General features: G+C 53.2%; 6 protein-coding genes across 6 annotated transcripts; 2 read left to right on the plus strand and 4 right to left on the minus strand.

The window, feature by feature from the left end:
- Nucleotides 1–1,039: 1,039 nt before the first annotated feature.
- Nucleotides 1,040–2,753, minus strand: SHP1 (protein phosphatase regulator; the record flags this gene model as incomplete). Its single annotated transcript, XM_056219563.1, has 3 exons — nucleotides 1,040–1,790; nucleotides 1,837–2,297; nucleotides 2,742–2,753. 3 exons carry the CDS (start codon nucleotides 2,751–2,753, stop codon nucleotides 1,040–1,042), a joined length of 1,224 nt encoding a protein of 407 aa, XP_056066690.1.
- Nucleotides 2,754–4,065: 1,312 nt separating this feature from the next.
- On the minus strand, nucleotides 4,066–5,861 carry N0V89_010824 (uncharacterized protein; the record flags this gene model as incomplete). Its single annotated transcript, XM_056219564.1, has 3 exons — nucleotides 4,066–4,671; nucleotides 4,722–5,410; nucleotides 5,786–5,861. 3 exons carry the CDS (start codon nucleotides 5,859–5,861, stop codon nucleotides 4,066–4,068), a joined length of 1,371 nt encoding a protein of 456 aa, XP_056066691.1.
- A 6,983-nt stretch (nucleotides 5,862–12,844) lies between these two features.
- SLX1 (Slx4p interacting protein) lies at nucleotides 12,845–13,912 on the plus strand (the record flags this gene model as incomplete). Its single annotated transcript, XM_056219565.1, has 2 exons — nucleotides 12,845–13,498; nucleotides 13,706–13,912. 2 exons carry the CDS (start codon nucleotides 12,845–12,847, stop codon nucleotides 13,910–13,912), a joined length of 861 nt encoding a protein of 286 aa, XP_056066692.1.
- A 13-nt stretch (nucleotides 13,913–13,925) lies between these two features.
- On the minus strand, nucleotides 13,926–14,733 carry CDC8 (Thymidylate kinase; the record flags this gene model as incomplete). The annotated part of the gene is made up of 3 exons (XM_056219566.1): nucleotides 13,926–14,343; nucleotides 14,407–14,515; nucleotides 14,610–14,733. 3 exons carry the CDS (start codon nucleotides 14,731–14,733, stop codon nucleotides 13,926–13,928), a joined length of 651 nt encoding a protein of 216 aa, XP_056066693.1.
- A 667-nt stretch (nucleotides 14,734–15,400) lies between these two features.
- Nucleotides 15,401–17,002, plus strand: N0V89_010827 (uncharacterized protein; the record flags this gene model as incomplete). The annotated part of the gene is made up of 1 exon (XM_056219567.1): nucleotides 15,401–17,002. One exon carries the CDS (start codon nucleotides 15,401–15,403, stop codon nucleotides 17,000–17,002), a length of 1,602 nt encoding a protein of 533 aa, XP_056066694.1.
- Nucleotides 17,003–19,403: 2,401 nt separating this feature from the next.
- On the minus strand, nucleotides 19,404–21,167 carry N0V89_010828 (uncharacterized protein; the record flags this gene model as incomplete). The annotated part of the gene is made up of 3 exons (XM_056219568.1): nucleotides 19,404–20,760; nucleotides 21,051–21,058; nucleotides 21,162–21,167. 3 exons carry the CDS (start codon nucleotides 21,165–21,167, stop codon nucleotides 19,404–19,406), a joined length of 1,371 nt encoding a protein of 456 aa, XP_056066695.1.
- Nucleotides 21,168–25,467: the final 4,300 nt, after the last annotated feature.

The raw sequence follows: 25,467 nt of genomic DNA on the forward strand, positions 1-25,467 counted from the left end.
AAGATATCAACATCACCCTTTTTTCATGTGCCATTGTTATTTCCATTGGGCCTCGACCGATATGCGTGTAAGCTCGCGTGCAATTCCGATCGGGAGCACAAACGACAAGTGACCTCGCATATTCCTATTATCTCTCATAACCTCCGTGTCGGAATGCGTTGAGAAGCTTCACTGGCAAATAGTGGTGACCTATCTTGAGCTCTAGCCTTGGCAGTTACAGCCGGGTGGGACTATCCCGCAACATCTGTTTCGGTGCTTGTCACCCCTGTAACGGGGATAGCCGAGTCATGTCAAGTTATTGCACGGGTGTTTATCGTTCCTGGTGGCTTTAGATACCGTAGATAGGGTATGGGTAACGTGTCGTTAACATTGGGGTTGAGGATTGGAGGTGCAGTCACGCTAGGATGGCATCGCTAAAGCACCTTCTATGTATACAAAGATCATAACCTTCATATGAACTGCACACGATATAAAGAAGAAGGGGAAACGTGGAAGATTCTTTCCGATAGGTAGGAAATTAGGCGTGGTAGCTGTTCGAGTATGTAAACGCGTGAAGTGAGGCATGGTGCCTCAGGCTGTTTCACGCCCCGCCTATGTGACCACAACACATCCCAGCTTTTGTGATCCAATCCCGTCTCTAAATTCCCAATGACGCTCGTAAAGCACATTCGTGACATATGTCGTGCCTGGAATTGACGAAATCAAGGCGATCCAATCACAAAGGGAATAGTAGGGCGCTTGTTACTCCGCAATGCGCGTTATTTCAAAGATAGCCATGTTGATCTGGCTTCTGATGATGCTATCGTACTCATCTCCGATCCGTGATCCATGCTCATGTTCTTTCCGTATCACATAACATGTCTAATGCTACGCCTTGTAAAGCTTAAAAGTACAGCCAAGGGGCAAAATTCAGTACCATCAACTAAGTCGTCGCCAGTACTGAGGTACTATGGATGTATCACAGTACCAGAACGATGTACTAGTACTTGGTTCATCTCAAGGTCACTCTCACTGATGCACACTATCACATTCGTCCTCCTCAAGTCCACTTCTGCACCACCACGCCCCCCCGCTTGAACTCGGCCAGATCACCCAAGGCCTGAGCCTTGTCCGATAGCTCCCTACTTGGGAACGTAGTCATGAGCGCATACGGGCGCTGTGTGCTCGCAGGGCTGGCCGAGTTGACAAAGTTGTACACATCCCCGATAGTGTGCGTCATGTTGAATCGCGAAGGCAGGCGTGTGCCGTCCGCTAGGCGAATCTGGAGTGTAATCACAGGCGCGCTGGAGTCGACATCGACGGTCGGTTTCGCAGCATCGGCAGCACCTGCGGCGACCGTGGAACCGGATGAAGAAGCGGCCGGAGCGGGTGGTTGAGCAAACGTGCTCGCGCCGGGCGTAGGGCTGCCGAGACGCTGGCCAGAGCCGGAGAAGGGTACGTACTTCTTCTTTGGCTTGACATAATCCTCGTCCTTGTGTGCGTGTACTTCAACATCCACCTCTTGTCCTTGCTCGACGTTGAGGATGTGAAGCGGGGCGTGGCCGGTATTAATCATCTCGAGCGTGCGAGCGTTGGCCGGATCATCATATCGGAAGAGATCGCCGTCATCGACAGAGAAGCCATCCCGCCACAGATGTAGCTCGCGGTGTGCGCGCGGGGGAAGGCTCGGGGCGCTGGCGGTGGGGTCGGGGATTTCGCGAGAGGGCGCATCGTCGCCGCCCAATGTCATACCAGTGCCGCGGAATTGGGTGACGGGTTGCTCGTCATCGCCGCCTGGACGAGGGGCATTCCTGTGGGTTTAGCTTGGTTATGTTGTGGTCAGGTCTTGTAACTTACTGTCGAGCGCGTCGCAGAATATTGTTGATCTGATCGCGGGGATTCGACTGGTTGGGATTCTGCACCGCAAGTCCAGACTTCTCACCACCCGTGAAGAAGTCATGCTGCTCATCGTCATCATCTGAGTCGTCGTCGTCGTGAGCGTGTCCGTGACCGCCACCGCCAGACGACTGTAGATCTCCAAGGGTCCTCAGTCCCCGCTGGGGCTGCCGCTGTGCCGCTGGTTGTTGCGCTGACGAAGAGCTAGACTCGGTGGGCGGCACATATGCACCTCCCAATGTACGACCGCCACCTGGCTGCTGGGCGGGCGTCTGGTTTTCGTTGTCGTCGGCCATGTTGGTCTGCGATGTAAGGTCGTTAGCGGAGGTGGCGTCTTGTTCGTCTTGCGGGGCAGCGTCGTCGAAGTAGAGAGCTCCGGCGTGTTCGAGGTTCCAGTTGGCTGCGGCCAGGTACTGTTCTGCCTGGAGCAGTGTTAGTAAGTGTGGAAAGCTTCTACGGAGTTCGACTTGCCTCTGTCGGAGCTAGACCCGTGAGACTGGCGAGAGATGCGATGAGTTCATCCTGATTGGCAGGCGGACCAGAAGACATATCAGTTTATCGAGCGTCGAATGAAGGTGAGATTGTGTTTGCAGATGTTTGAAAGCCGCGTTGAATTATGTTGAGAGTCGAAAACGTGATTGATGTGGTCGGTGGGGTCGACGTTCTGTGCCTGGAGCTCTGGGACGAGCGCGGACCTTTCTGACGTCGATGGCCCTCGCGCTGACTTTCACCTTCAACACTGCACCCCAAAGATATCGGGACGATCCATGCACATATCAATGTTTTGTTTCCCCAAAGACTGTCAATGGTGTGAAGACTGGAACCTAGATGGATCACTTGCGTGAGGTTGTGTAAAATCGACATACGTTCTGTGCCATTGGCTCCAGTGCTACAGTGAATAGTAATTGCTGAAATGATTTCTCTCATCCAGATCCACCACAACCGATCTGTTGGCAGTCTCGTCCATGAAGGGGGACTCTTGTTTCATCTAGTACCGAACACCATGACCCTCGAGCTTCGTTCCTCCTGACAGTTACCATTTGCGGGGATACGCGACGCCAAAGCTCCGATCTTGGCGCGCCGGTCGATCTTCAGAGCCTCAACTGTAATTCAAACCAACACATCCAATCTCGGGCCTTGTCCCATCACTCCACGCGCGTTTCCAAACGCTCTTCACTCCTTCCGATACCCTCTGATCTAAGGATAACATACGACGGGGTCACACGGCCCATATCGCATCCGCGACCAACCCAAGCCAACCGCAGCACCTCCACCCGTCAATTCGCCAACCGCGGGCCTCTCCCCACCATGTCTTCCGACAATCCCCAGAACCTCTCCTCCTCCTTCGCCACCATACCTTCTGACAGTGAAACCTACGACGCCTCCCATTCCCACGATTCACCTCCCTCTCCACCCTCCGACACCTCATCGCCCTTAATCCTTTACAAGCCGCCCACCCTTTGGGGTCTACTGCGCGGCGCAGCCATCAATCTACTTTTGCCATTCGTAAATGGGCTGATGTTGGGGTTTGGAGAGCTCGTTGCGAATGAGGCTGCGTTCAGGTTGGGGTGGAGTGGAACCAAGGTACGTTTCCTAGTTGAATCTTCGAGTGGCGGGATCAAAGGAGGGGGCAAACAATTCGCGTAAAGGGTGATACTGATGTGTAGACAGATTTTCCCTACGCACCGCTCGGGTGAAGGAAGGCGTGTAGGGCCGGGTGTGGAGATGAGGGCGGATCCTGTGGAGCGGAGGAGGAGAAGTGGCGAGGAGCTAGATGCGTATACTTCATTGGAGTAGGGACACAAAACGTCATGAGAAAGGCTCTAGGAAGATGCGCGATTGCAGCAGGAGATCACGCCGCGATAAAGGAGCAAAGGTGCGAGTTGGAGGCATCTGTAATTGTACATATTGCGCGCATGTCCAGAACAGCGCGAAGGGCAGATTTCAAAGCATATGCATACAATTCAAGGTTCACAGTCCATTGTTGTCGACTTGAAATGTCTGATTGGGTTAAGAGCAAATTCGTATGTGCAGAATTTTGATTTGGTACAATGTTTATGGCTACAATGCAACACCTCTTCCCATATGCTTGCCCTTGTCTCTACATCTACTAACACAATATTGAAAGCCCTTCTCTATCATACAAACCCTGCTCAGGCAAAATACAAAATTACCTCATGGCCTGCAAATTTAACCCTGCGTCCAACCCTTCCTCCTCTCTTCCTCGTACTTCTTCAAGTCGCGCTTCTGCTTCTCCTTCGCATCCTGCCTCTTCTTTACCTCCGGGTCCCGCGGGTCATTCCATTTATTGATCTTAGTCGCAATGGTCTTGGGAGTCGACTTGATTTGCTCCCACGCGTTCTTCGGCTGCTCCGCGCTGGCCTCTTTGTCCACCGATGCCCTCATATGCGCTGGTAGCGACGCACCGGGCTTCAGCTTGATGCCGCTGGAGAGGGTTGTCCGCCTGGGCGCCGCAGTTCTGGGCGCTTGGTACCGGACCTTTCCGTCTGCACCTTTGACGCTGTTGAGGTCGATCTCGCCTTTGACGACTTTCGAGTAGAATTTCTGGGATTCGGGAGTGGGAAGTTGACGGATGCCGAGTGCGCGGCGGACGGCGGGTTGGCGGAGAGAGTAACCGGTGACGGCGCCCGTGATTGAAGTACAGAAGAAGTAAAGCTGGATAGCAGCAGGCTGAAAAGCTGTGACTGCGGTCATGGCAATGGGCAGGACGACTTGAACCTGCTTTTGCATGCTGGTCTGGGCTGTCTGGTCCTGCAAACCGGTTTCGCCACCTCTCTGCTCGTTGTTAGATATGGGCCTTTGGCGAATTGTGCACGGTGACGTACCTTAATGACCATGTACATGATGCCTCCGGTAACCACAGGAAGTAGGTAGTAGGGGTCAGCAACGCTCAAATCCGTGAACCACAGCCATCCATCAGTGGTGATTCCTGGAGCTGGTAGCGATGCTATGCCACGGAGAGACCTCCAGGCGCCGTATCCGAAAACACCCTGTGCAATAGCGGTACCCATTGATTTGAAGAGATCCACACCCACGTCCTTCATGACAGCCTGCTGCTTCATCTTGAGCATCTGTACTCTCTCATCGTCGCCTTGTCGCTTCGCCTCCTCCATCTCGTCCTGCAAAGGCTGGAGAACTGGTTTCATGGCTGCTGTCTTTACCATGGCGTCTGAGCCCCACCTCTGAAAGGTAAAGAACAAACCAGTTCGCAAGATCAATGCCGAAGCCACAATGGTGCCTGCCCAGCCGAGTTCGGCATTGATGTGTACCAGCTCGAGCAAGCTCTCGAAGAAGGCCGAGGGACCCCAGCCATAGTCAAGTCCCAAGTCTTTGAGGTTTCCCCAGTACGAGATGGGCACGGCAGGATCTATAAACGAAGTGTCCACAGATTTCGTAGGATCGAGGGGACCGAGCAAGCCCTCAACCGTCTTGCCATCCAGCGTGGGGGTTGTAGTTGCGGTCGCGGCGGTTTGGTCTACTCCGGCAGGCTGAAGTTCTGGTGTAGCAGTGGTGACTACGGGTTCAGGGACGACTTCGGGAACGGGTATGGGTTCGGAGGTGAGCTCAGAAGCAGGGTTCGATGTTGTGCCGGAGCGACCCCACGTCCATGGTGCATACCAGGATCCGTGTCGAACTGCGGAAGAGGAGAGAACAACGTTAGGCGTCGCGGTTGCGCCGGCGCGCCAGTTCGATAATCGGAGGGAGCTTGTCCGACATGACGATGCGGAAAGGGCAGCTTTTCTAGACACTAAAGAGAACTACACATGAGCAGGTTAGCGACTTGAACATGACTGTCGAGCAGATGCGGCGCGAAGATGAAGTTGCTCGTGTGCTAATGGAGTGGTGCCATTGGGGACGGAGGATTAATCGCGCACTTTTCTCGATGTACCGGACCGCAGAGCAGACGATTGACGAGAAGCCAATGAGGCCAATTGCCGGGGCGGTAATCCTCTACTAGGAAGCATTGTGACTTGTCATCCGATCGTTCACGTCGACAGGTTCAAAACTTTGGAAAGTCGGCGGCGCCAAGGCCGCTAGGACCAGGCGCAACTTCCCCACAGCGTGTCTGCTGCTCTTAGCGCGTCATCTACGTTACCCTGAAGGAGGCGGCCTCAGTACCGGTCTCACACAAGCGGCTACTCGTATACTGTGGCTGCTGATCAATTCACAATACATGCAAGATCGGAGTTCAAATGCTCACTATTCGTTCATTGCTCCCTGTCGAGAAACATGCAAAACGCATACACTCCATGATCTTGTTCGCGAACACTACAACCATATTCGCATCTGTTCTATCGACAAGAACCGCCACGCGCATAATCCAGGAACAGCTACCGTGCAGTATAATAAAGTACAGGATAAACCACAAGCCAAGCGCCGCCGCCGCCGAAGCAGGCAGCCACAGTGGCACTCCTCTATGAAGCGGAAGGAGAAGATAGACAAAAGCCCAGCTGAGGCTGGTATATATGGCAGCCATTGCTGCCTTCGATGGGTGGATAGAAAGTACATCGTGCCGGGTCGTAATTTTTGGGTATTCCCATGCCGGACCCTTGATTACCGTCAACGCCAGCGAGCATACAATGTATGAAACAGAAATCGACTAGATGCTAAGACCTGACTCCCATAGTGTTGTTGTAATATGTAAAGGAAGGAGTGGATGTTGTGTATTGAAAATGCTGGGTCGGACTGTGGGAGCATCCGTCACATGGACCACTAATCCATGTAGCTGTTGCCTTCCGTCACCGCAAGCGCCTCTTCTGCCTGGCCACCGCCAGGCTCCATCATCTCGCCAAACATCTCTTGACCGTTACCAGAGCTCTTGAAGACGTCTTGCATCGGGCTCGTGGGTTCGCCGCCAGTGCTCTCGAAAAGCCCGGGATCGATGGGAGCGATAGAAGAACCGAAATTCATGGTAGCATTGGTCGCAAACGTTGGAGAGTTGTTGAATCTGGTGGTCACTGGGTTGGAATTAAAGTAGTCGTTCTCACCAAAGCTGCGGCGCACAGCGGGAGGCTCGCCAGGTGGTGTATGCGACTGCTCAGGAGCGGGCTGTAGACTTGGCCTGGTGGGATCTAAAGACTTGCGCTTGGCCTGCTGTGTTTTCGGTCGCATATGGGGAGGTAGATCTTCGGGATTTGTGATACCAAGTTGCGTCATAAGCTTCTGCTGTTTGGTGGGCCGCGGCTTACGTGTGGACAGCGAGACATTGAGAATTGGAGGCGGTTGGGGAGCGACTGGGGCCCACTTGTGCAGCTCTTGGCGGAAGAAGTTGATTTCGTCCGACAGCAGAATCTCTGCGCCCTCCAACTTCCTGAGATAGAAACGTTGGGTTGTAAGCTCTTCCGGGCTAGACATGACAGGGTTGATGTACTGGGCAACGTAGTCTCGGAATTGGGTTCCATGGTGGATGAGCGACTCCAGTGTTTCTTCCTCCTCTGGCTGGAAAGGAAGAGATGGTATCTCCTCCTGCCACGTCTGCAATTCTTCAAGCTTGGGTCGAGTAGCATCTCGAGGGATCTTGACACGATAGTCGCAAATGGGGCAGGTGTACTTGTCTTCTTCCTTAAGTTTGCCTCTAGCGAGTTTGAGACACTTGCTATGATACCTGCGACAATTAGTAATCGAATTTTGGCAAGCAATCATCATCTCAACTCACCATTCATGACAGAGATCACATTCGATCATGATCCCCGCCTCGGGTCTCCGGCAAATGCAAAAGACATCACGGCTCGATCCAGATCCATCTACGTTTTCCTCGTCTTCTTCGGGGGTGTTTGCTCGCGAAGACGGTTCAACAGGCATACGGGGCTGATCGGACAAGTCGAAACAGGAGATATTTCGCTCATCCACTTGTTTCATGTGGGCGTGTAGAATGTGCAATGGTGCGTTAGCTTTACCGAAAAGTTTCTTGCCACGTCGCATCCAATCTTCATGTCGCTTCTGTTCCCTTTCGAGGTCGATTGTACCATTAGGCTTACTGTTGAGTGCGCTCAGTGCTTCTACTGCGTTCTTCACCTCCAAGTATTTCGGTCGCTGGCGGAAGTCTGGGTTCTTGCTTCGCTCGTACAGAGATAGTATCAGCTCTTGAGCATCGCGCTGCTTCTTGAGAATTGCGTCTACTGCAGCAAGAGTTTCTGGCACGACAGGTATCGAATTCGCTTGCTTTGAGAGGGCGTCAAGCTGCTGATAATGAACGTTCTCCACGGACATGAGCTCCTTAGCTTTGGCCTCCCAAAGTTCGCCTTGAATCTTCTTGTCTTGAAGGAAGTGCACTTCGGGATGATTCTCGGGTATGCCGAGCTCAATACCTTGATCGATAAGCACACTGACATCTTTAAGAGTTGGCGCCTTCTGTCTGCAGCCGTCAACTGTCTTCAGCCACTTGAGTTGGGCGACCACCTTTTCTAGTGAGTCTAATTCAGGTAGATCGACGTTGAAGCCTTTGCCTTCCTCAAGAAGTTCATCCAACCGGGCAATGCTTTGCTGTGCAGGTCTATCTCGTAGTGCGGCGCGAGCTTTGTCCTGGAACTCTGCAATGCTCTCGAACCGCTCACGCAGTGCCGTGATCTCCGGGCTATCAAAGCACAGACTGTTTGCTGTCGCGAGCAGCTTCTGGATATTGTCGATGTTGCGATATTCCCGCTCTTTCTCGTCGATCTCTGCTGCTGCAGCCTTCCCACGACCTCGACCACGGCCCTCATTCTTGCGCCGAGCCTGTTGCTTCCGTGTCGTGTAACCCAATGCTTCTTCAGCTATCTCCGAGCACTTCTCGACGAATTCTTTCAAGTCTACAAGACCATTCAGTTCCCAATCGATGCGTTCTCCTTCGTTGAGCAACGCGCGTAGAGACTTCAGCTGGGGTTTTGGACCTTCGTCGAGAAGTGCCTCGAGCTTGGTCTCCCAGGCTTCCGGCATGCCTGCCTTGTCAACGATCTTTTGAATGGTAGAGTGAAGAATGTCGTCGGACAAGCGGTATATGAGGAAGTGCTCGCCCCGAGCGCCCAGGTATCGTTCCCCTTCCAAGCTTCCAGGACAACATTCGAACCATCCGGCATGGCGCAAGCATAGCACCTTCTTTGCGTTCGTGCAATAAAACCGCGAAAGGTAACCGTAGGCCTTACAGAAACTGCAAATAAGTTCATCCTCGTGCATGTCCTTGTCATTGATCTCGATATCGATATCGCATGTCCCGTCACCTTCGCCGGTTCCATCGATTTTACACTTCTGTCCATGAAACACTTTGTGCTTCTCGGCAAACTCTGCTCGAACCTTTATTTCGTGTTCGCGCATGCGCTCTAAAGCCGGTGCTAGCCATTTAGCGGTCTTTATGGTCGTGTCCTTGCGCGAGGCTGCTGCAAGAAGAAGCTCGTCGTGCGAGAAGCATGGTTGACGGCGGTAGTCTTGGAGACGTTGAACACCCAGCTCGCCGTAAGGTTCCCAATCGGAAGGAGCAAAATTGACAGCTTCGTTGAAATTGAAGCCATGATTAAACCCAGCGTGGTAGGCTTGCGGGAAGGTGATGACAAATTCACCAGCGCGCTGATCAAGCGCGAAGACCCTCACTCCGGCCTTCTTGAGTTGATCGGGAGTCAACAAGGTGACTAGCTGGAAAAGCAAGTCAGGCTGCGATTCGAACAGCTCCGGCACTGCATCGCGCATTGCTTGCTCGAACTTCTCCGTATCCTCAGCTGGGATCCCGTACCAGGTCTTCGTCGCACCGAAATGCTGGTAGTTGGCCGAGTAAGTGAAGTGATCCTCGTTGTGCCAGCAGAAGGTCGAGAAGACCATGCCAACGTACAACCACGGCACCGTCATGCCCGATATGTCGGACTTGATGTGACGGAAGAGCGACTCCGAGTTATAGGGCATAATATTCAGGTTCCAAGGATCGGTCGCATATGGCTCGCGCGGATTGCGCTCGATTGTAGGAAATCCACTTCCGTGGGTTGTAGAATGTACGTCGGCGCCATACTCTACTTCGACAGTCTCGGTGATGCTCTCTACGAGCCTCCAGAACTCGTGCTCGATGTCGTCCTCGCTCACAGGCTTTGGCGTATTCGTGACGGGATCGAATGGCATCTTGTTGGCAAAGTGCGCTTGCTTGAAGAGATGCGCACGTTCTTGGAATTGCCGCAGCGAGTAAGTACCGCCTTCCTCGAAACCGAATTCGCCGGTGCCAACCAAGCATTTAGGACAATGCCAGTCGTACTCCGGGATGCCTTTGATCGGTGGATCGAGACAATAGCCGTGATAACCGGCGTCGCAACTGTCGCATAGTAAAATGTTGGAAGGGTCATTCTCGGTACCACATGTTTCGCATCGCTGCTCATTGGATGAGTAACTTGGAACAAGGAGCCTGTCGGAGGACCGTGCACTTACATCGCCAGGACGCTCGTCAGGAGCGCGAACACGCGGGTGCAATGTCCGTCCACCACTTGGTGTCGACTGGCGAGGTTGGGTCATGTGAGAACCTGCCACGGTTGGCGCCGCATCTGCAAGTGTTGTTGTTAGCCGGAGTTGATCGCCAATGAGAGATACAGCGGCCGATCAGTCGTACCGAGATCCAACCAGGGATCGTGCACGAGCAGAACCCTGTCTAAATACAGGTGGAGGCTGCAGGTGACGGATGCGCTTACCTTTCTTCAGACGTTTGCTTCGACGGCCATTTGCCGCGTCAGCCTCATCAGTCATGCCACCCTCCGTGTCCTGGGACAACGTTCGCTTAAGATGAGGAAACGCTTGTGGATGGGAAAGTGGAGTCAGACCAACAGCTGACGGTCGCAAATCAGGCGTATTGTGCGCTGACAACATGGGGCTGCCATTTCGGAGGGGCGTAGACGTGCGAGAGTCGCCATTGCTATGAGCATAACCGTTGACTACGTTTACGTAGGACAAACCATTTGGGACCGTTCCTGGCGTGCTTGCCGCTGGCGGAGTGGGCTGTGGGGACTGCGCATTCACGGCTGTGAAGCCTCCTGCGTTTACAGCGGTAAAGCCAGACGAAACAACGGGTCGCGGTAGATCTGCTGGAGGTGGTGTCGGTGCAGTCTCAGTGTGCATTGAAGCGTTAAGTGCAACGGTCGCCCTCATGGCTGGCGAATCAATGGAGTTACCGTTCGGTGTGCCGTGCGCCGATTTCTTCATAGGCGACGGAGCTGGCGAAGGTGTGTACGGACCGCCGTTTTCATGCTCTATCATTTGCTGGACTCCCGGCTTCACGACTCTCAGATACTCTTCATACGGATGAAGCCACTTCTGGTACGAGTTCTTCAGTGACGTGGACAGCGAAGACATGATCTTGCCGCTGTAGCCGAGGTCTCGTCCGATCTCTGCCCACTTCTTCTGCTTGCAAACACGCTCAAAGCCGCCTCTCGTTTCAACGGCCTTTTTGAGCTTATACAGATCCAGCGGCCTCTTGTCCACACTAGGGAATCGAGTCAGGCTGTTGCCGTGCTGCTTGTGAAACTTGGCCAATTGATCCAGATAATTTAGATTTGCGCGCGTGCCTCCCTCGACCGAGTTCAATTCTTGTCGACGGGTACGGAAGTGGAAGCGCTCCGTGTCGATGGCGAATGGTGGGTTCCATGAGTCAGGCGGGATGATCTTGGCGATGCCGTAATGCTGTGCCTCCTCACGTACTGAAGCAATATATAGCAGCGGATCTTTGAACTCTTCAGCAGTTGGTCTGAAAGTGGGCGCTTCCTGTAAGCCAAACATGCGGTTTGGCTTCGGTGGCGGATTGTTAGGTATGCCCTGGCCTCTGCGCTCGACTGTCGCAAGATCCAGGGCCTGCGCTTTGCGAGCGCTGAGAGGTATCCCATTTATGCCGACAGATGGTGTGCCGCTCGCTGGAGGAAGCGGCACGCCTCCCATTCTCGTTTTTGGTGCTGCAGGTACTCCATTTGCGCCTGCGACTCGAAAGGTGGCCACCGTGCCGCCCATCGGCGGGCCGCTGGGGGGTAGGAGATCGACCATGCCGTCGCTGCTGCACCCAGCGCTGCCCTTTTCCGACGCTAATTACAAACTTGTAACGATGGTGGTTGCGTGGTTACCGTGGTGTCGTATTCGCATTCGCATGTGTGTTCTGGATGTGGAGCTTGCGGGCGGGTGCCTATGAGTGTGGCATAAGACGAAGGCTGCGGCAGAGCTACTGCTGGGGACGGATAGTGCGAAAACGGGGTCCAGCTGCATACGAATTGAGGGAGCAGGCCGTTAAATCGTAGGTCGCACTCGCATCGATTGGGGTGAGGTTGCGGGTGGCAGCGTAGAATTGGTCCCGGGGGACGTCGGCGGCGAGAGAGTGGTGGAAGAGACTTGATGGACTGATGAGGGAAGCGCGAGTGGAGGACGTTCCTGCCGGCTCTGGTAGTGGTAGGCTAACCCAACACGACCACCGATGGCAAGGATGCACCCAGCCGACAAAGAACGGCAGCATAAAATTCACCGATTGCGACGGCACGACCTGCTGCTCACCGACACTGTTCAGTTCTGATCTCTTCGCCTTGCCATGGGCGAGGCAGCATCATCACAGACATGCAGTATCGGTGCACCTGCTCGGTCGCCCCTGCAGCCTGAAACAGAAAGGCGAATTCTGGGACCGGGTTTTCACTACCAGCATGCTCCAGTGGTTCACAACCGCATGCACGTTTCGCAGGTTCTGGTGAGCAGTTCTGGTATGCTCGTCAGCGTTGCTGCGAGCGTGACACAGTGATTCGTAGCGATATGCACCTAGCCACGTCGCCTGCGTAATTTGTATACTTCAAGATTAAATGGCGGGCCGCGCCAATGTTTTTAACATGCCGCAGGAGTTGGCCGCTGCAAGCAAGGGTGCGCACGGAACGCCAGAAACCGAGCCAATGGCGCCTCAGCCCTGCCGACTTCCTTTCGCATTGCCTCTGCTGCTTGAGCGCAACATTACCAGGCAGTCAGTCTCGGCTTGCGACAAAATATGCCAATGGAGAAGCCGATCCCTGCCTTCTACTGCTGCTATCTGCTGCGCTCCAAAAACCGCAAGTCCTACTACATCGGCAGCACCCCCAACCCTGCGCGTCGGCTAGGTCAGCACAATGGCTCGAGCAAGGGCGGCGCGAAGCGGACATCGCTGCAGGCGAAGCGGCCTTGGGAGATGACCTGCATCGTGACCGGCTTCCCGTCCAAATACGCAGCTTTGCAGTTTGAATGGGCATGGCAAAATACTCACGCGACTCGACATATCGACAGAGATGTTCGCGACGCAAGAGTCGAAGAGCTGCAAAAGAAAAAGAAAGCCTCGCCAAGCAGGAGGAGGAAGCCACCCATGTCGTTGGAGGCCCGGTTGAAGAACCTGCATTACTTGTTGGGTGTCAGGAGCTTCAGCAGGTGGCCGTTGCACGCGAGGTTCTTTGCGCCGGACATCTTTGCAACATGGGAGAGGCATACTGCGAAAATGGCGCCAAAACTGCGAACAAGTATAACCATACAGCTCACACCTGCCGATCTTCCCGCGCCGGTAACCGGCCCTTCCGCAGGAGATTCAACAACATTCAAGACACCCGACATAATTCGAGCAATACCTGTGGCGTATGAGGAGTGCAAGCCTCACGTTGAGAAAGCTAAAGCCTTGGTAGAAGAACAAAGATCACGTACCTGTGGAGTCTGCAGCGCAAGGGTGAACGTCTTCACTGGTCTCACGTTGATATGTCCGGTGGCGAAATGTCGGAGCACTTATCATATACATTGCCTATCTAATCGGTTCCTGGCCGAAGAAGGAAGTCAGGCTGCTCTCATACCTATCGAAGGCACGTGCCCGACCTGCCATACGCCATTGCAGTGGTCCACTCTCATGAAAGAGCTGAGTCTTCGCACACGTGGTCAAAAGGAGGTCGAGGCCATGTTCAAACCTAAGCGGAGGAGGAAGGCAGACAGCACCTCTGAATCGGAAGCTACTGAGCCACAAGAGCTAGGTGAAGAGGATGAGGACTTGGACGAGACGTGGATAGAAGACGTCGATGACGGAGAAGGCGTTCCTGCGACCTGAAGCAAGAGCAAGCTCACCATGACTCTACGAACCTAAGCGGTGACTGCTCGTCATCGACCCTCTTCATCGCCTTATGCACCTCCTCCCAGATTTTCTGCTGCACGTCCTCCATACTTGCTCCGGCATTGATACGTACAAAATCGTCCTTCTCCTGGCTCTGCATCATTACATCGAACAGCCGCCTTACGTGATCCTGAAGCTCCTTTTTCTCGTACTTCTCTGTTCCATATCCACCTCGCTTCGCTGCATCTTCCACCGAGATGTCAAGGAACAATGCGAGATCGGGTCTAGGCAGGCCAACTTCAGGATGGCGCGACCAGGCTAGTGAGAGGGCGGGATTTTGCTTTGCTGCGCTGTACACGCAGCCAGAGTAGTAATAGCGGTCTATTATTATAGTGGTTCCAGCAGCGAGGTCGGCTTCTATAGATGGTCTGCCATGGTGTAAGCAGGATGCATGCGCGAAAAGAGTGGGAGGATTTATCGAGGGGACGTACGCGGCTTCCCAACGGTTGGCTGAGAATAGTAAATGAATGACATGATCCTCCTGCTCGCTCTGTCCGCTCAGGTAGCTGTTGATCATTTGTCCGATCGGCGACGTCCGATCTTTGAAAAATTGATCAGCACAATTGAGGGTTGAATTACAAGAAGAGTTCCCGGTAGCACGAGGTTATCTCTGGCATACCGCCGGAAGACGTACCGGGAAACCTCATGTGCTTCACTTTAACACCATCCCCCTCCAGCGCTTCGACTAGCATCTGGCATTGCGTCGACTTGCCCGCGCGGTCTAGGCCTTCGAGCACGATCAACTTTCCACGTGCCATGAATTAGTCGACCGGGTCCACTTTGGGGTGCGAATTATTGGGGCTGGTGCAAGTCGAGGTATGGTTGGAGAGCTTCAGAGTCGTGGTCGCAACTTCTACGAAAGCTAAGCGAGGCCGAACGAGGGTTAGGTCTGGCGCTAAACTGGGGGCTCATCCATCTGAAAGTCGATCGATGGAGTCAATCTTGGCTTTCGAGGAAGTCGGCCGTTGCGTCGAGTTGCTTGATTTTAAGTCATTGTCGCAACGGAGATGCCTGCTTCCGCATTAGCTAAGAGACTATCATCGATTCACAGCCTGGTGAGATGGGTGCGCTATCTCCAGCACCCTCCGCCAGCTGACATCATCCAAATGCTTGGTGGTTCTTTGCAACAACCTACGAAACTGCCCCGATGTTATGCGGTACGCGCCATCACATGCACATTGCACGCGGATGCAGGCGATGGCGCAAAGCACAGAGATTCCTTTCTTAAAGCTACCCTATTGGAGTTGGGTATTCCTTCAAGTTTTTTATCCTTGCACACAGAAATCACTCAAGCGCTGCATGCACGCCAGCCAATACTTTTCATCCGCAGTCTCAACAGGGGTCTGCGACCCCGCGGACTTCACGTGTCTAAATGCATATAGGTAACACTCAATCCACGCTTTCCTGGGACCTATTTCCGGCACAATGGACAGCTTGGACACAGCCACTCTCGTGCTGATCGAAACAGGTCAACTCTCTGGTATACGATTCGACAGTGGCACAAGAGCCTTCTTAGGCATTCCCTATGCAGCACCTCCGGTAAGCGACCAGCGTTGGCGACCGCCAAAGCCGGCGAATTCATGGCAAGGCGTGCGGGCGGCAACGAGGTTTGGTCCAAGCAGCTTGCAGTTCCCTCCACCAGCGACATCTTTGTACTTTGGAGGTGAGAGCGACTTCAGCGAGGACTGCCTTTATTTGAACGTCTATACCGGTCCAGAAGAATCGAATGATAGACCGATCCTAGTCTGGTTTCACTTCGGTGCCTTCCAGATGGGATCCGCCATGAATCCAATGTATAATGGGGAAAAATTAGCTGCTGAGGGTATCACGGTCGTCACTGTGAATTATCGGCTGGGTGTCTTTGGCTTCCTAGCGCATAGGTGGCTGAGCGCAGAGTCACATTTGCAGGCTTCTGGAAATTGGGGCATATTGGACCAGATCGCAGCGCTGCAATGGGTGCAACGGAATGCCAGAGCTCTCGGAGGAGATCCCTCTAACGTCACGATCGGTGGCGTTTCAGCAGGGGGTTCCAGCGTGCATATACTTCGTACATCTCCATTGGCGAAGTCACTCTTTTGCAAGGCATTATGTGAAAGTGGCCCAGGTATTGCTCGTGATCCTGACGGGCACGGTCACTTCGCCACGTTTACCAGTCTCGCAACGGCAGAAGAGGCAGGGGCTGAATTAACAAATCTGCTGGGCGCTTCATCGATCAATGAACTGCGCGAGATGCCGGCCCAGAAACTTATGATGACCCAACTACCTCGTTCGCAGGGACCTTGGGAGAGCGACTTATTTCCAGGATCCAGCGGTTTGAATCTTTTCGACACACGTTATCCCATTGTTGATGGCCACGTGCTTCCAGTACCTCCGATGGCCGCATTCCTTTCAGGAAAAGTTGCTGACATCCCACTTCTGGCTGGTAACGTCGGAAACGAAGGCTCGGGCCTGATGCAGATTAGATCTTTGGCCACATATCTCGAATTCATGCGTGGTACCTTCGGCAATCACGCAGATGAAGCCCTGCGTTTGTATCCAGCAAGCTCTGACGCGGAAGCATCGACCTCATCAGCACAGCTTCTTTCGGATCAAACTTTCACGTACCCGGTATGGACTACTGTACGACTCCACGCTAGGACATTGACATCGAAGGTGTACTACTACCAGTTCCACCGATCACCCCCCATCCCTGCGGACTCGAAAGTTCTGGAAAGAGGGTATGCAGGAGCGTTCCACGGTTCTGCTACGCTCTACATGTTTGGTAATCTTGATGCATGGAAGTGGGACTGGACCGACGGTGACCGAGAACTCTCAAGGAGAATGGTTCAGAATACTGCGCTGTTTTTAAAGACTGGTAAGCCTGCCCAGGATGGAAATATATGGCCTGCTGTAAACTCTGGCAAGCCTGATCGTACGGTCATGTTCCACGACGAGGATTGTATGTCGAGACTTCGACGACCTTCGCAGCGGTTACAGCAGGTCAGCGCGTTTTGGGACCGCTTTTATGAATTTGAACATATGTGTTGAAGATCTTACGACACGCACCTGGAAATTAGCCATAGGACCTTGGGAAAACCAAGGGAATTTTGGTTTATATCCGGCGACTTCAGTTGCGGCACTTCACTGGTATCCAACGCCGCATAAACTTGTCTTGCCTAGTAGAAGGGAAGTGGTTTACATGCCCGGGAAGAATTCACGACTTCTCCGTATCACTGCCATGTACAGCGCTTAGCAACAGGAGGTAGCAATGTCAATTGGGGCCTAATGGGCTACATTTACGTTCAGCACGAAATATTATAATATGCGTACGGATCGTGAGTAGGAGATTACGGTGGCGTGAGGACGGAAAGGAATATGTGTAGCGACTCTCACAATGCGGAAACTCCGTGCTGTATCTCTAAAGAGCTGGCTGCTGATGCCACTCGCAGCGCTGACCCACGCCGGAAATTCTCTTTTTTAATCGACACCTGTGTTCAATACACTGTCATTCCCTCGCCCTAAGTAATTATGCATATTTCCCAGCTACTCAAATCAAGTTCTCAAGTGTGATAAAACATTATCTTGTAGCCAGTAATGTGGCATCCGGGGACTGCCTCTGCGGCACAGCTCTTTCGAAGCACTAATGATGCGGTGTACTCTTCCTTTGTTGTCAGCAGATTCCCTTGTCTGTTTGCTTCACAAGTTTGGAGCGCTTTAATGATAATAACGGGCACGCGAACTCACACTCTCCAGGGTATAAATGATCCCACCCACACCCGTCTAACAGCGTGTACACTCTTGGAACTAGAAACGACACACCGGCTAACATGTTGCCCTCGCACCCGTCGGCGGATATCAAGTCGACAAAACCCTTGATGTAAGCGTCAAGTCGTTAGCGGGTGGTGCCTTGGCTAGGATGCGAGAAAGCGCTTATTGATGAACGGCGATGGACGCATGGTGGCGCGAAATTGACGGGCTTTTAGTTTTAGTGTGGGAAGTATTTCCCTGGTAAAGTGTCCAGGGGGATACATGCCTTGTCGGGCCGTCATGTGCTCAGCTCAAGATACATGCTTCCATCTTGATCTTATCTTGAACCACCCGATCCGACTTCACCGAGTGCCTGTGTAACAAGGTTCCTGTCAAAGTATTCATTCGGGCTTGCGTAGTTACCTCCCCAAAGCCCTATAATGAGCGCCATCGAACTTCTCTCGGTCTTCGTGCGCCCGCCAACCATTTTCTCTAGCCTACCCGGCTTGTACCTTCGTACAATATTAATCGGACCCGTGGCGAGTGAGTAGGTACAAAATACGCACCGCAGCATGTCGACAAAGCATGAGGCCACGAAGAAATGCTACTAACAGTTCCCTCCTTTTGTGGCATTAGCTCGTACCAGCATGTACACCTTAGAAAGACTCCCAAGACCAAAGTAGTCACACAACTTCTCTTGATTGCCCGACCGAACACAAGTCTCGAGACTCTATCTCACACTAATTTGGCCATCACCACTTCGACCGTTCTTCCCAACTTGAAACCCGCCGATACCGGCCCCTTCCTCATCCGACGCGTCCCATCTGATAAGATGGCGCTGCGCTTATCAGATGCAAATTTTCCTTCGGTCCCGGTCGACCCCGCATCACGCCACTTATCTCCGAACAATCTCCCGCCAATTACGTACTTGATTGGTCGCTCGTTGTACGAGATACGAAGCTTTGCAGCGTCAGCGAATAATGGTTCGAGTGCCACGCTGCCCAGTCCGGATTGGAAATAGAAACCTTGTACGAACGCCCGTGCTCTGGCGACGTCGCAGATATTTCATTGCTTGCCTGAATCATGCACATGTGGTCAGTACGCGTGGGCATGTTGAACATAGTCTGATATGTTGTTGTGCGTGCAGCATTGAGCGTAAGATTCGTGCAGCATTGGTGCAGACTGAAGACAAATGAATGGGTATAACTGTAGCTACTTGAACAAAGGGAGGATGGTGATGAAAACAAGAATGGAGTGCCAAAAGCCAGTTGCTCCTCGCTATTTTCGCTGCGGTAATGCAGAATACCAAAGAACCTCCCTTGTAGTGAGTAGCGAGTATCCGGTCGTCATCTATACATGTACAGTCCACCGCGTGCCTACCTTCTTACGTCGTCATGCTGTACCCTCAGTCTGTGGTCCATCCTCCAGGCTAATCATGCAGCGCACTATCACATTCTCAACAGCCCTTGCTCTAGTGTGATATCGGCTGCACGTTACGAGTATCCAGTTCTTCTCCTTTCACCGACCCACAAACAGATCCTTCAACAACGCTCTCCGCGGGACACGGCGTTCCTCGCATGCACGATCTCGGAGCGTGCTTACCAAGATGTTCGTGTTGAAAGGAAGGCGCATAGAACACGCACTCAATCCAGTAGATCTCCCGACAGATGCCTTTCCCTGTCGTGGCGGACCTTGGTTTGCTTTAGCCGGCGTATTCAGGACTTGTGTGCGGCGACTGAGTGCTCCTCTGAAACTCCTGGGCAATGCGCACAATATCCGAGTTCTCGCCGTCCTCTTGTCGAGGCTGGATTGGCTTCATGCTATTGCCTAGCGTCGCAATGATACCGGCTGTGTCGAGCTCTATAGCACTGTACTTGCGCGAATGATGCATCATGGTGTCACGCCTGGAATGCGATGGCACTCTCCGGAGATTGCTAATCCAGTCGAGCTTGTCCTGATCCATAGACACGCGGCCATCGAAGAGCTTGAAAGCTTCGTTGCAACCGAGGGATTGCTTCGCACCATATGGAGTGGAGGCGTCCGGGATGTGCGGCTCCATAGTCTCAAGAGTGCTGCTGATGCTCGAATTCCGAGATGTTGGCGGTGGCAGGAACTCTTCGTTTTTGAGCTGCGCAATCCTCTGGCACCATGCTCGTTGTTTAGGATTGCTCTGGCAAGCATCGCAGCTACCGGGACCGTTGAGCTTAGAAGTGGCCGAGAGCGGCACCACCTGGTCTTGATTACGTTGAACATCCTGAAACTGCAACGATTGGTCTTTGCACAGACAATTAGAATCGTCCGTACAAAAGCCACACTGGGAATCTTGCTCACTGCCGCTCTGCGCAAGTAGAGTGACAGACGGGCGCTGATCCAGTCTAGGACGCTTAGCGAATTGAGCAGTGAAGTCGATCTCCCGATCCGCGAATGGGTCGACAGTCTGGAATTGGACGCCTTTCATGGGCGAGGCAGCGGTTCGCGGTAGTGGCTGGATCACAGGAACGGGACCGGCAAACGGATTCGGCGCTTGGGAAAATTCAGCAATGCAAGCACAGTCACCGTTAGGCTTACAGTTACCGCATCCAATATGTGTCATGGACTTGGGAGAGCTGTAGCCAGAGAACGAACCCATGGAAGAGCGAGTCGGTGAATTCTGCTGCGGGAAGAAGACGGCCTGCTGGTCATTGTAGGGGTTGAGCGGATAGTTCTGATCGCGCAGTCGCTGCTGGAGGGTGTTGTGCTGGGCCTCAGTCTGACTGCTGCGGTCTTTCCAGTAGTCGCGCTCCTTGGTTACTCTCTGCAAGGCCTCCCTGGCCTCGTCTAGCTGCGCTTGCACGCTGTTGAGCTCCGAGCTGAGACGGTGTTGCTCAGCTAGCATCTCATTCAGCTCGTCCCTGTGCTTCCGGTTGGTGACATCTGCCTGCTCTTGCATCTCGGTGAGCTTCTGCGCCTTGCGGGCACGGAAGGCTCGCTGCGACTCGCGGTTCTGGGCTTTGCGCTTTGAAGCCGGCTCGTCCGTGGCAGGCTTGCGGCCTGGCTTGGGACGCGGCGGGACTACATAGCTGCGACCTGTTGGCCCGGCGCCTAAAGGCGAGGCGCCTGTCGGGGAAGCTGCCGTCGTCGTGATGGGCGTGAAGCTGGTCGAGATGGGCGTCGGTACAATGGCTGGCGAAAGTGAGCAAACGAAGGTTGGGAACAATGACAGCAGTGGTACTAGTGGTACCGTCGGTGTGTGCGTGGGACAGCTGCTGTGGCGCCGTGGGTGGTGGTGGAGGGGTTCTCTGCACTGGGATGTACGAAGTGACACCGAGCGCAGGAACCCGCGCGAATTGGCAGAGGGGCTCAGACTTACCGCGCGAGCTCGAGGGCCGCGGCTGGGCATTTGCAGCAGGCGGGCGCGACGTGGGTGAGGGTGTCGGGCCTGGAGTGTTGGAGCTGCGAGGCGTCGCTCCAGGTGAGGCACCGTCATTGGACATGGCGGGCATTCGATGTTGCTGCAGGTAGAAGTAGATGCTGGTCGGATCTGATAAGATATTGCTGTGATCTATGTCGGCCGATCTCGGATTTCGGGCGGCCGGCGCCTGGCGGCCTTGGCGGGCCTCCTCGTCCTCTGCTTGCATGTGGTCGTGGTAGATGACTCGCCGCTGTTACCGGCGACAGCTGACATGGACACAAGAACGGATAAAGCAAAGGTCTGGAAGGCGTGTTGCGCAAGAACACGAGCATAGCAGGCGCCGATCGAATCGAGGATCTTTGGCGGCAACAGCGAGAGACGCTCAGATCGACCTTTTGTAATGGAACGCCCTGTAGCAACCCGGGCCATTGTCCCTACAACCCGCTCGAAGGCTGGAGAGTCCGAGCCCACACTGCGTCCACCGGTCATCGACAATACCCTCGACCCAGGGAATCTACCCCGCGCTCAGTGGTGAACGGGGCCGCCGCACGATCCACCCTTTTTCTCCAGGACTGATGGCCAACAAATGCGAGCATACTCGTCGCTGCCGGTGAGACTTGGGAAAGGTGGCCTCATCAGTCGTAGTGCGACGCATAATCAAACGGTTATCTATACTCGGCCCCATGTGGATTCAGCTACGGGCAGAGAAGGCGTGCTTGGCTTCTCTCTTGTCTGGTTGTTTGGGCCCCGGCGTGAGCCTCTAATGATGGGACTGATGACTTCTGCAAGCCGTCATTGGACTATCGTCTACGCAAACGCTTCTGTCCCAGTGGCCGTTGTTGAGACCACTGTTTCAGACACGGTCCGTACCGCTGATGCTGTACCGTTACCAGTTCACAATTGCGGAGACGTGGCTACTGCAAAAGAGGAGAACGTTGCACTAGAGCCAATGGCTATCTTGGGGTCGATGGGGAAGTGCGATGCAACAACATTTGCGCATGACCAGTGCAAGATTTCGTCCCCACGAGGGGTCGTCGGAAATGGGATGCTGAATCGTATGAGGTGCCTTGATGAAAGGCTGTACATTCTGTTGAATAAAGCATGGTCTGTAGAAAGGCGCGTGGATAAATGGCGTCTTCATGAAGAAGGAATGTTTCCATGTGTGAGTGTCCGCGAAAGCCGAACCTTAGAGCTCCGCGGTGCACAATCCACGTAAATGCCATAACTGATGCTACAGTGCATAGGCAACAGAATATCATATGAAGATCTCTCTCCATAACTTTGCAGGTAGGCAATTGCATTCTTTGGACAAAACACACGACCTGTTCGGCGCAGACAAGCGACCAACTGCTTAAGAGGAAATTCGGAGTCTGCACGTTTCTCCCAACAGGCTGAATTACACGGTCGATGCGCGTGCCGACATATGTTTCTACCCACCAGCCATCTCTTTTGCCATGACTGCCTGACACTGCCTCAGCTTCTGCTTGGCGGCATGTTCATTGAACCTAGCCGCTCCAAGACTACGAAAACCATCCCGGACATAGCTACCTTAGCCTTGTACCAAAGATTCCGCCAAATTTACCAGCTGCTTGGAAAGCCATGTCTTGGTATTTGCACAGCCTTGTCTTCAACCTCGGAACTCCTCAAGAGAGCTGAAAGTTCGGGGCCTAGTACCAATTACCCACATAATACACGGACACAAAGTCCTATTGGAGAGTGGCTAGACCTCACGCATAACGTGTCTATGAAGCATGGTGTCCTCCTCACACATGTCCTCATCTTTACCAGCGTCTGCCGTAGCTGTGACCTCACACTGCATGCAGATAGTACAGCCTATGGTAGAAGAGGCGTTCTATGGATCGACACGAGGGCCCAGAATGATATCCCTGACCTCACAGGCAATCCTAATTGCAAAGTTTCCGTTGAATTGGATACATTTCTGTATCGCAACGAATTAGCAAGGTGAGAGACTAGGAGGATGCCTCTCCACAGTTCCTTGATTCATGGGCCGGACGTAGTTGGACAAGGCGCGCTTAGGGTATTGGCACACTTTACAGAATGGTTCCTGCTCGAAGAGGCACCGAACAAGACCTGGGGCCAAGTTATGATGCATCAAACAATTGGATTGACCCGTATCCGGTAGGATCGATACCTAGGTACGTGCCTTCTACAGACACAACATAAGCTGAACGCGGGGCCCCATGGTGCGTCGACATGAGCCTCGCCTTGTGAAGACACAAGATTCAGTATGTTTTTATAAGGCAGTGGCGTCACAGGGCGACGCTAGAGGGACCACTTTCTGGCCAAAAAGCACGCTCGTGGTCTTATAGTACGTGTGAAAGGGCTCTTTCGCCGCCACTAAAGAACCTTTCTCGCAAACAGTTGTTTTGAACTACCAACCTGACAGTTTCAGACACATACGTCGTCGCTATCTATACTACTCGTTAATCAGCGTCTCTCATGCAATCGACAAGAGACTCACCACCGCAACCCTCCTCCTCATCTGCACCGCCCTCGCCAGTGCGATATCTCAGAACGCCGTTCTCCATGCCAATCCCGTTAAACACATGCGAGCACGAGACCTCGGCAAGAGGGCCATCTGCGACAAGCAGTGAGGTGTTTGCTGCGCAGAGACTACTAACTGCAGGAGCGCGGGCTGTTGCGACGATAACTGTGCGGGTTAGAGAGATGGTAAGCTTCGTGGCGTCGGTAGCGGAAAGACGCGCTAATGCAACGGTAGGATGCCACATTCTTTGTGCGGCGGAAATTGAATGTTAGCTTGGAAGGTGCACTTGGCTGTTGAGGAGATTTTCCTTTGAGGGAAAGGAGTGGTACGCGGGATGTATCTGATTTTGACAGTCATTACTGTAGAGGTAGATTCATGGAACTGAAATACACCTACAGTAAACTCTGTTTAAACTCTGTTGTTGCTATTGATGATGGCTCTTCCTTTATTCTATTCCGTTAGCGTCGCTGTTGGTGCATATCGTGTAACGAAGGCGGCGGCTTCAGGCTAAGGCCAGGTGGGAATTGAATGATAAAAATCCAACATAGTCGACACTATTTCTTTAAAGCTGTCTTAGGTAATGCATTATCTGCATCGCGATAATAAGGTCACCGAGAGGTCCTGAAACAGTGGAGTATGCACACAGCCACAAGCATGAGTTCGCACCGCGAGAACTTGCCAAACTAGACGTTATACAAAGAACAATGTATGAGGATCCAACTATTCCCTTTCACGCCCTCGTCAGTACGGGGTTGGGCGCTCGCCACCCGCGAGCTCTGCGTCCTTTGTTCCATAGAAGCTACCATGGTACTTTACGAACGCAACTTCCCATACCCAACCTACAACCACCTGGTACAGCAAGAAAATAGGCTGGATATCGCAAAATGGGCGTCTCCCATCCATACCCCGATAACGACAGTCAACAACCTACCAATAGAAAGACACCCAAACATGTACATTTCGAAGACGACCTCCGTGGCCGCTCGCGTCGACGTTCATCCTACGAGAAAGATTCTCGACATGTACGTTTCGAGGATGCAGTGCGTGGCCGCTCGCGGTATCGGCATCGGTCTCGGGGTCGAAGTCGGTCGCGCAGTCGGTCAAGGACTCCGCAGAGGAGGCCGACCTTTAGCCACAGCTCGAAGAGCTACTCCGATGACAGATATAGTGACGGGAATCCTCGATTAGGTCAAAAAAAGAAGCATCATAAGTACGACAGGGGGATTAGGGATGATCAACGCGATAACAGGGCGCCCGGTGACTATGACAAACGACGAGTAAAAGACCGTCACTACTACTTCGGAGAACAAGAGCGGCTTCGAATAAGAATCTATTATTACTATCCCGAGCACGAGTGCACCGTCTCTCATCGGGACCACGATGTAGCACGTCACAACAGATCACAAACAGGGGACGGCATTTCTCATCGATCTTCTCGGCGCATACCTTCCCCAGGGCATCACAGAAGTATGTCCGAAGACTATCCCCAGAAAAGCAAGCGCTATCCGCCGGACTTATACTGCTCCTCATCGCGCCGCTCGACATCATGGACTCATTCATCACCTGACTACCACCCGCTTCACGACTCCTACAGATATAACTACGAGCGTTCCCAATCCCACCGCAGTGCTGCACCTCATCGCAGCGCATCGTTTCGTTCGCATCGCCGCACTCAAGCTTCTGAGATCCATCCTGCTATCACCGGCTGGCGGCCTGTTATGGATCCATTGATCTTTGATGAAAGTGATGAAGATGGATTTAGCAGAACAAGGGTACAGATACATTGTCGACGGTGGGTGTAGGGAAGTTGATAGTTGACGGGCGGTTTGGTGCGCGGACTTTGCCCATGTTTTCTTGCGTGTTGGGAAC

This window comes from Didymosphaeria variabile (genome assembly GCF_027946475.1).
Source record: "Didymosphaeria variabile strain IMI 356815 chromosome Unknown scaffold_8, whole genome shotgun sequence".
Lineage (NCBI taxonomy): Eukaryota > Fungi > Ascomycota > Dothideomycetes > Pleosporales > Didymosphaeriaceae > Didymosphaeria > Didymosphaeria variabile.